Raw genomic sequence first — 10,128 nt, 5'->3', positions numbered from 1 at the left:
TGTAAATAGCTCACTGTGTATCAACAGGGATTCTGATGATTCAGCCAAGAAATGATGCAGCGGTCAGACGATGGAAACTTTGCCCAAGAGTGTGACAAGAATAGGACTGATTGGTCTCTGAGGGTGCTTTTACTCAATTGAAATCACACAAGCAAGAACAGCAAATTCTTTTAACAGCCTTCCGTGATCTCTTAGGATTTCTTTGGGAACGTACCGTATAATTCCTGGCTTCTGTACTAGCATGCAGTAGGTAAAAATAAGGTGGTTACTTTAACATTTTTTTAAACAATAATGTCCTCTTGTATACCACGGAGTATCTCAAACTTCTCTTAATTTTTATTAAGGTGATAAACTGATAGGAAGAGACAAGCCGATGACTTTTGAGAGGTTGCAGTGTAAGGGAGTTGTGTGGATTACTTCTGAGGAGGAGGACCTAAGTGTTTGTACCATGGAATTTGAAAAGAACAGCGATGTTAAAAGCAAAAGGAGATGCTTCAACCAGACCTCCCATCCTTTTTCTTACGCTGAGGAAGCTGAGCACATGCTCATCAGAGACGTTGCCACAGGAGCTAACCACTCTGTTTTTGGCCAGGCATGTTCTGTCAATGTTTCAGAATTAAAGTTGTCAGAGGAAAGCTTATGTTGCTTAAGTTCATCTTTAGATGCAGATATTGACATGTATAATAAAAAGAGAATGGGAATTTGCTGTGCACAGGTAGATGAAAGCAAGAAAGAAGCTGATATGTCAGGAAGGGCATGTGACAATACACACTTCAGTTGCGGGGGGTGTGATGATTGCAGACAAAGCTGTTTAGGTGAAGATTCACAGCTGGAGTATCTCAGTGCTCACGAGCAAGATTTTGATGATAGTAATAGATCAAGTGAATTTTCTGAGCAAAGGGAAACTATAGGAATCGAAACCTTGAAGCTGATAGATCCAGTTCATGAAGTTCCAGGCAGTGGAGTCGGAAAGGGACGAAATCTCATTGACGTGTCAGAAGATTGTTCTTCTGCTTCTGAGTATGGTGTAGGTGACCAGACCTGCCCAGAAGCAGCTATGCCAGAGCTTCTCCACCTGCTTTGGGACTCTCTGTCTCTGCCAGATTGCAATAGCATGACTTGTGAACATCAGGAAGAGCAAACAGAGTGTTACAGTGGTGTTCATGAAAGTATACTTGAAAGTCGTTCTTGTGGGAGTAAAGAAAGGGTCTATCCAAATCTGCTTGTATGTGACACTTTAGAAAACGGAGAGGTGAAAGACATCCCACTGATGGACGGCACAAGTGAATGAGTGTCTGAAGAGAATGACAGACACATTCACAGCATCTCAGTGAAGCAAGAGAATCCTTCACTGTCGCCACGGGAGGGGGCCCCTGCAGCAGCCGTGCAATTTTGCGAACGCGTAGGGGCCTCCGATTTCTACAGTTGTGAAGAATCTGGTGTGTGCGTACATGGTGCCAGCTTCATTGACTACACTGCAAAGGATGCTGAAGCCCAATTTCCAGTCTCTGAGATTCTCACTGCTGAGAATCCCTGTTTTGAGGTGGAAGTTGCAGATAAATCCTCCCATGGAAATACCAGCTGTCTGACCTCGGAGTTAGAGTGTTGTGAAGGCTTAAAAAACGTTACCAGTGACTCTACGATTAACCAGGCTGTTGATGCGAGCTCTGATTTTAGAGCTTGCTTTACAACAAGCAGAAGTACCAGTGCTCAGGTTTGTCTCTCGACCAGGGCTATTAATACAGAGATAACAATGATGAACAAATCTCGACCTGTGGGATGGTGCTGTGAAACCCGTGCAGACATTGCTTGCAATACAGACTGGTCATGTGGAGCCGGTAATACAGAGGAGATTTGGTCACAGCTGACTGACATCCTGGAAGAACACTCAGATAGCAATACTGCAACAGCTGAAAGTAGTTCACAAATTCAGGTAATTTTAAAAAAAAACCCAAACAGTTTTGATATATAGAACTTTTTTTAACTTAAAGTTGCTCAGAACTTGTCTATACAAATGTTAATCTGTAACTTTTTTGAAATGTTTTTTGTTTAGGAACAGCAGGAATCAAAAAATGAGCTTGGTAGCAGCAATTTAAAGATAAGCACTGACAGGTGAGTCATGAATTATTCTTGGTTTGGATTTCTAGATGCTGCATAAGATTTTTTTCAGGATTGAAAGGTTGTCCATGGCTTAACAAAACTGATGGTATTAAAAGATTGCTGGGCAGCAGCTCCTATGCTGGAGGGTAGGGCTGCCTTTCAGAGGGACCTGGACAAGTGAGAAGAATGAGCTGAAGACCTCCTGAAGCTGAACAAAGACCAGAGCAGCCTTGGTCTGTGGTTGCAGACTGTCCAAGAACAAGTCGAGTGTAAGTCAGCAGTGCTCCCGTATGGTGAAGAAGGGAAATGACATCCTGGGGCTGCATTAGCAAGAGTGCAGCCAGGGGATGGAGGGAAGTGTTGGTTCTTCTCAGTTTGGTGCCTGTGAGATTGCATCTGGAAAGGTATCTCCAACTGTGGGCCTTGTAGTGCAAGAGAGAGACTGGCAGACTGGGGAAAGCCCACCAGAGGACCATGGAGGTGGTGATGGGAGCTGGTGGAGCACCTGATGTGTGGGGAGAGCTGAGGGAACTGGGTTTGGGCAGCCCAGAGAAGGGAAGGCTGGGGAGGTGGGGAACCTCCTTACAGTTCTTGGCAATCTGGTGCTGGGTTGCCGAGAAGATGGAGTTAAATTCTTCGCAGAGGTGTGTTTTGAAAGGGCAAGAGGCAGCAGTTACAGTGAGCGGAATTCTAAGTGGGTGTAAGTTTTTTACAGTGAGAGTAGTATTGGAACAGCATTGGAGAGGTGGTACTGTCTCCTTTCTTGGAGATTTAAAGCAAACAAACCAACCCCAAACCCAACAACAAAGCTGGACTAGATAAGACCCTGAGCTAATTTTGAAGTTAGCCCTGCTTTGAGCAGAGGTTTGTATTGTAGACCTCCAGAGACCCTTTCCAACCTAAATTATTCTGTGACTGTGGAAGCAAAGTAAGTGCATCTGTAGATCAACAGAGTTGCGAAGTTTTTTTGTTCTTACGACCACACTTTTGGACAGAAATTATGGTGCTTGTGCAGTTTCCGCCTCTCATTTAAAGCTGATTATAATGTGAAAGCTACTGGAAGACATCGTTTTTTTCAGTGCAGTAAATGGGAGGAACTGATTACATTTTTCTTTTTTTTTTTTTCCCCTTAAATCATATCAGAAATAGCTTCTGAAACCTACTTGTTTCAAAATCAAACGTAAAGAATGTAAATATTGATTCAAGGGCTTCAAATTTTTGATTATTATTATTTTAAAGGCCAGTGCACCTTGACAAACAAGCTGTGAGGAGTTCTGCATCAAGCTACCTTCAAAAAATAATGCAGAGAGCGACTGAAGCAGAATTGCAGATTCTAAACACTCATTATCAGATGTGTTATCAGCACTGCTTGAAGATTTACAAACTGGCTTTGGAGGAAAACATGTGTTTTAGCAGGCATGTACTTTAATGTCGTTTTAAATGAAATAGATAACCTGGTTAAAAGGCATTAATTGCTAAATATTACTGATGTAGTCTATGCATAGCTTGAAATAATGTTTATAGTTAGTAGTGTTGTCCAAAAGAGTTTACATTCTCATAACTGACAAGTCTTGTTTTCAGCCTAAAATTTTCTGTAGCACTCACAGACCCAGCAAAAACCAGTTTGTTTCCAGGAATTTCTTTCTGTACAGAAGAAAAAGTACAGAAGGAATAGTACAGAGAAGCTGTTCAGGAGTGGATGAGATTAATAGAGGGGAGGAAGTGGTAAAGGAGAAAGAGAGAGGAGGTGCAGGATTGTTAAGAGATGAGGCAGGAAGGGCATGGTGGTTGCAGAGCCTCTGGCTCATAAAGCATATGACCTGTAAGGAACCTGGAATTCACCACGGTCCTGCCTCACCACTGTGCCACGGACAGCTATAAAACCTCATTACTACAGCAGTAGTGTCTGCTCCATAGCGTAGGAGGGGGTTCAAGAGAGCTCCTAGTAAATGCTGTGAAACAGAGTACGGCGCCATAGAGCTACTGAGCTCCTGTTCTTGTGGGATGCGGAGGAGTCTTTAAACACTGTCAAATGTTGGGGCAGTTCTGGAAGCAGTAAAATAAATATGTCCGTCTAAGTTGATCTTATTTTTTTATACATATTTTAACAGATGTCATGGAAATACTGAATTAGGTTCATTTCTCATGTTGGTTTTGGAAGAGCTAAAAAAGAATTACAACAGTATGAGAAAGCAAATAGAAAAGGGCATACCTTTAGGTGCACTTCCACCGCTATCAGTTGAGGTGAAGTTGTTCCCAATCTCCTCTTCTTATGTCCCCTACAAGGTAATTTCTTAATGGCTTTTTTGTTTTTAATATAAATTGTTTTCTTCATAAAATTAAGACAAATATTTTCTTTTTTGACAGTTGCTCAGAGAGGATCTTTGCTATGAGTAAGTAGTCTTCATTTGTGGTATTTATTAAAGCTCAAAATAAATGCGAAGTGAGTTTAAAAGATGCTAAACTTAGAATTTATTTATTTCAGGATGTATCTTGTTGCTCCAGATTGTTTAGCTGAAAGACTAGCATAGCAGTTTGGGTACAGTGATTTTATTTTAAGGAAGTTTTTACTTTGTAGTGTTCTAATATGCAAACTATGGAGTTGTATTTTTACTATCTTTATAGCAAAAGTTTTCAATTTACAGGTAATTTTCCTGGTTCCCTACTTTCACTACTAAAATCTTTGTCTCTAATCTTAATGCTATCTGTCTTTAAAAAAGAATAAATGAACAAAACAAGAAAAACACCCAAAAAACCCAAACCAAAACAAAGAGACTTTTCTGCCAACGCAGATAATATTAGGCATATAAGCAGGTCTTCTGCTAAGATTATAATTCAGTTATGAAGAATGATAGAAAAATAACTTCATATTTTAGGCAGACATAGGGTACTGCATGTTCAAGAACCATGTCCAGTTACTTTCTGTAAGTGGAGATTAAAATAAATTTGGCAATAAGCTTGTACTGCATCAGGTAAACAACTAGAGATCTTTTTCAAATTTCTTGTTAAGCATTAATAAAATTAAGCAAAAATTGCATAGAGATTTCAAATGGTAAAGACATACATCAAAACATCACACAGAAAGCCATCTAGGTATAAAGGAAAAACAGCCTAACATAAACCTAGAACATAGCTTTATGTTTCAGGTTGCAAACAATGCTTTTATAAAATGCAGGTATCAAAAAATGTTGATTCTCATTTCTAAGATTTATTAAGCACATCTTACTTATTTTACTGTGAGCTTTTGGAAGTATTAATATTTCAGAGTACTCGGTATCATTGTAGAATTTTAAATTGTTGTGCTGTATTTTGTATGAAACTCTTGAATCTGTTTTAGTTCTGTTTCAGGTGCAAGAAAAGCTGACTTCGAAGCACCAAAACTGCAAGGAAGGAAAATTTCTGTCAAGATGGTAGGGATTTCTTCATTACTGAGTTTCATAGGCGTTAATGTTGTGAAGCATAGTCTCATTTTAGGTATATGCAAATACAGTCACTGTCTTCAGGGTTCAAGCTGGGATTCTCTGCCAGTAATCACAAATGCAGCTGATGTGACCAGAATTTTGATCATCCTTTCAAAATAAAATATGTTAGGGGTTCTTGAAGGTGATCAGTAGGTTAATTTTTTAAAGTTTACCTGTTTAATCGATTAAGATTCTGAAGCTCAGAAAAATAGCATATAATCAGGTGCAAGTGCTATAGCATAACTGAAACATGTTTGTAGGACAATCCACAGACTGCGTGTTTAACTGATGGCAGTCAGCCAAATGACTCTGCTTCCTCCGAGACACCTGAAGAACAACATGTGGATGTGGAACGTGGTAAGCAATCTGCTTCTAGTACAAATACTACATTATTTGTTAGTTAAGTTGTTGGGGAAAAAAACAAACCCTGTGTGAAACATATGGATACTCAGCTGTCCTTTCTGTGATGGAATGCTTAAAATTCTATCATCTCTTTATTATACTTCACATCTTGAGAAAAAATTTTGCTACTGAAGTGAAAAAAAAAAAGAATCTTGCTTTTAGAAGTGAAAACTAGTATATATCACCTCTTCTTAATGTGGTACCAAGTCATGTAGGTAGCTGGAATCCTCTTAAGCTCACAGAAATTTGGTACTCATTCATATGACACCACAGTCTGAATTTTAACACACTGAAATTTATTTCAACTGTCAAGGCTGTGTGAAAAAGGAAGAAGGGAATGAATGTTGGTTTGATGCTAAAGAGGTCTTGACAGGAGCAGATTTTTCAGCAATATCTGAAGAAACAAAAAAGCAACAGGAAAAACAAGACACAGCTGATTTAAGAGGTGAGGTCGTGCGCTTTAAGCTGCCGTACCTACTAATGGTGTTTAGTTATGATTTGAGTATTCTGTTCCTTCTACAAACATAAGTAAACATGGAAAAAATGCTATCTGGGTTTTAGGACATTTTTTCATTGACTTGCAGTGAATGCTTGTACAGATATTCAGCTCTTTTCATCCACATTTTTCCTTGAAAACTTTACCTACTGTGGTTAAACTCAATTTAGTAAATGTCCAGCCAGTCATGTAGCTGGAAATCTTTCTTTTTTTCTCTTCCTCCTCTTTCTGCTTCCTTCCCCATACTGGCTTCTTAAGAGTTAGCTGGGAATGGTCTGTGTTTGGAGACTTGGGTCCCATTGACAGGCATGGTTAGAAGTCCCAGTGTGTTGAAAGCAGGGAGCTTGTGTGCTCTGTGGTTGGGGACTCAGTACACTACCCATGCTTTAGCACTGGTACCAGTTACTTCAGACCATTTTTTTCGCTCATTGTACCTCTTCTGCCCCTTCAAACCTCAGAAAATACTCAGGGAAAAGAGATTTTACAAACTGAACTGTTCTGCTTCTCAGGACACTCACTTTCTGTTAGAAGATACTCTTCATTCTTTTAGGGTTTTTAAAGGTTTTCTAGCTATGCTTTCTGACATCTGCAGAGATGTCAGCTTGAAGTGAAACAGGAATAGTTAGTAACACTTTGCTTTCTTACGTTTATTATTAGAAGTGAAGATAATGGAGAGTGAAAATGAGTGTGCTTTTATTCGTGTCGGTGGCCTAAGCTCCTCAGTGTCAGAGGTATGCCTGTTCTTATTTACATAGTAGTAGTACTGTCTTGCCTCTTTTCTGAATTCTTTCGTACTATACATTTGCAACAAAATATGCTTCTATTTTGTAGGGTGATTTAAGATCACATTTCCAGAAGTATCAGATTTCTGACACACTTATCTCTGTGGATTCTAGCAACTACAGGTATATTAATATGTTTTACTTGTTGCAGATTTTTTTTCCTGTCAAAGTAAGCGAATCATGGGAGAGAGGAGGGATTTGTTCATTAATTTGTTTCAGTAATTAATGTAGATGCAGATAGGTTGACAAAAACTTGTCATTCTAGACAGCTCCTCATCTTATGAGAAGTTGAGGAGTCTGAAATTTTCTGTTGAGTTTAATGGAGATACAGTTAATATTCAAAAGATGAGAACCATCGTGTTCTTACTGATAGTAATTTAATATGTGTTTTACTTAGTTTCCTTTCTTTTTTTTTTTTAATTTTATGCCTTAGGTATGCATTTCTTTCCCTCAGAGACACTAATAAAGCAAAGTTAGCTGTAGAGGAAATGAACCAAAAAAAAATAAAAGGAAAACCAGTAAGTGTTGAACTTGTAGATGCTTCATCAGAGAGTAAGTATCTGGTTTCCCAAGTGCTTACAAATAAGCTTTGGCATGAAATCCAACCTGTTGATAACAGTCAAAGAAACAATCAAGATAAAACACTCACTTCACCCTCCAATTCTGTGAAAGCACCTGACACCACCTCTGCTTCTGAGAAAATGCATCTCCTTCCCCTAACTTCTTCAAAAATTTCTTGCTCAACACAAGTACCTTCAGAAACAAAGTGCCCTGATGTGAGATCATCTACTGAAGATTTGGTACATTGTTTGCTTGGAGTTAATCAAAAGGTAAATAATTATTACTAAGGCTCCTTTATATGGCAGATTAAGAGCCTTCAAATTTCTGTCCCATAACCTGTTACATTTAATATATATAGAATGATGGTAGGATAGGAAAACATGTTATGTGTCAGTAATAAATTCCTGGCATGCTGCATAAGAGTGAGAGCACCATTCATTTGCCTCTGCATTAAATTGTGATACTTCATCTTTTTTTTCTTAACCCTAAGCCAGTTAGGAATCTAGCCATTTGCACTAGGTTTTTCATCTTGCCTTTCTCCTCTTTTGAGTTTCCACTTGTAACGCTTTTTTTATGTGAATGTCTTGTGATTTTATACAGGAAAGATTTTGGGATACTGGAGGGGAAACTCTTGGATTTTTTTAATATAAATCAAAGAAACATCTGTGTATAAATACAGTATTTTGTATTTGCTCAGGCTGGTCCTTGGAGGATAAGGCAAAGTTAGTAATTACTGGTGTTGCTCTCATAAACTATATAGATATGCTGCCTTCAGGGATTTAACTTTAAACATACTAGTCCTCTGGGAAATACAGAATCATAGAATCATTTTGGTTGGAAAGGACCTTTAAGATAATCAAGTCCAACCATTAACCTAACACTGCCAAGTCCACCCCTAAGCCGTGTCCCTAAGCACCACATCTACACATCTTATAAATACCTCCAGGGTATTTAAAGGGTATATAAATTGGATCTAATTTAAAGTAGCAGGAATATCACACAAATGCATATAGTAGTTTTATTTCTGAATTACAGACTGAATAATATGACTGATTGTATTAGAATAACTTATTGATCTGAATCTGTATCTGTCATTTTCTTTTTCCATGAGAGGAATATTTATTAGTAGTAAAGGTATGTTGTATTACTTGTACAGACTTAACCCATTCACTTTTTGCTGATTTTGATGCAATTCTAGGATACTGGAGAAAATTTCCCGCGGAAAACATCTGCTCCTTTCTGCACTAATTCATATGATGCCTTTATTTCTCCTGATACGTTGAACTTGAGCACCTTTACCAAATTAATGAAGAAACTTGAAGAAATTCACCCAGAGGCTAGCAGGTGAGAGTATTTGGATTCATTTCTGCCCCGATGCGTAATAGATCCAATATCCGTGGTAACTAAGTGCTAAATGTATTGCATAAAATGTGATGTAAACAGTTATTTATTTTATTCATATAGAGACAAAATTGTGGATGCTCTGCTGGAGGTGAGGAAAAACAACAAAGGTATCCTAAGTGGCTTGCCCATCAGTTCTATTGTGGAAAGGACTTCTGTCATTCTAAGGAAATCAACCCCCAGCTGTGGGCAGGAAAAGCAATGGAAATAAGTGAGTATTCTAGCCTACATAAATATATTGAAATAAAACCACTTGAATTTGTGTAGCTGTACAGCCTGACCAGATTAGTAAGTAATTTAGCATAAAGCTCTGCAAGAAGTACCTGCATGAATCCACTGAAACAATGGTTTCTAAGGATTGTTAGCTGTTTTTCTGTAAACAGATTAGCTTACTAGCTCTATGCGCTCTATAAAACTTGGTATATTGGGGTTTTTATTATGCAAACTGTTTTATTGATTAACTTAGTGGAGAACATCATCATCCATATTCTGGACAAAGGTGACACCTAATGGCTAGTCCTTGTGTAGCAGTGCATAAAGACATTCCAGCATAGGCTCAACTTTGGTTTAAAAATTGATGATTTCTGTCTGATGTATGAGATTCAGTTCTGGACTAGAAATCTAACAGAGTAAGATTGTACATCTGTTAGTTTTTCCATGTTAAAGGACATCGTACATGATGACACAGCAGTGGATGCTGCAGGAAGCTGCAGCAAGTTGAACATGCTAAAACCGCAAGGGGGTATATGTGTGTATATATATATATATACAAGTTCCGTAGCAGACATCCTTGGGTTGGCGCTTGTTTCGCTCTCCTACTAAGCTTAGTGTTCTGCTTGCTTTAGGGCTGCTAGGAGTGCCACTACCAGGTTTCCCGCACTGTCCCATACATTCTTAGCAGTGCTTCAGCTTCACTTTTGCCCAC

The 10,128-nt window shown here is 38.6% G+C and overlaps 2 protein-coding genes across 2 annotated transcripts; both read left to right on the top strand.

Annotated features, from left to right (window-relative positions):
- The first annotated feature begins 373 nt into the window (after positions 1-373).
- On the top strand, positions 374-4,497 carry LOC137667375 (RNA-binding protein 44-like). The gene is made up of 6 exons (XM_068408097.1): positions 374-1,196; positions 1,293-1,933; positions 2,054-2,112; positions 3,340-3,516; positions 4,212-4,386; positions 4,468-4,497. The coding sequence occupies exons 1-6, from the start codon at positions 374-376 to the stop codon at positions 4,495-4,497; spliced, it is 1,905 nt and encodes a 634-aa protein (XP_068264198.1).
- A 510-nt stretch (positions 4,498-5,007) lies between these two features.
- RBM44 (RNA binding motif protein 44) lies at positions 5,008-9,414 on the top strand. The gene is made up of 9 exons (XM_068408096.1): positions 5,008-5,024; positions 5,438-5,510; positions 5,822-5,918; positions 6,277-6,408; positions 7,117-7,190; positions 7,291-7,364; positions 7,675-8,071; positions 9,001-9,146; positions 9,267-9,414. Exons 1-9 carry the CDS (start codon positions 5,008-5,010, stop codon positions 9,412-9,414), a joined length of 1,158 nt encoding a protein of 385 aa, XP_068264197.1.
- Positions 9,415-10,128: the final 714 nt, after the last annotated feature.

Source organism: Nyctibius grandis, chromosome 9, assembly GCF_013368605.1.
Source record: "Nyctibius grandis isolate bNycGra1 chromosome 9, bNycGra1.pri, whole genome shotgun sequence".
NCBI lineage: Eukaryota > Metazoa > Chordata > Aves > Nyctibiiformes > Nyctibiidae > Nyctibius > Nyctibius grandis.
The sequence above is the reverse complement of the archived record's forward strand: the minus strand, read 5'-3'. Positions and strand labels throughout refer to the sequence as shown.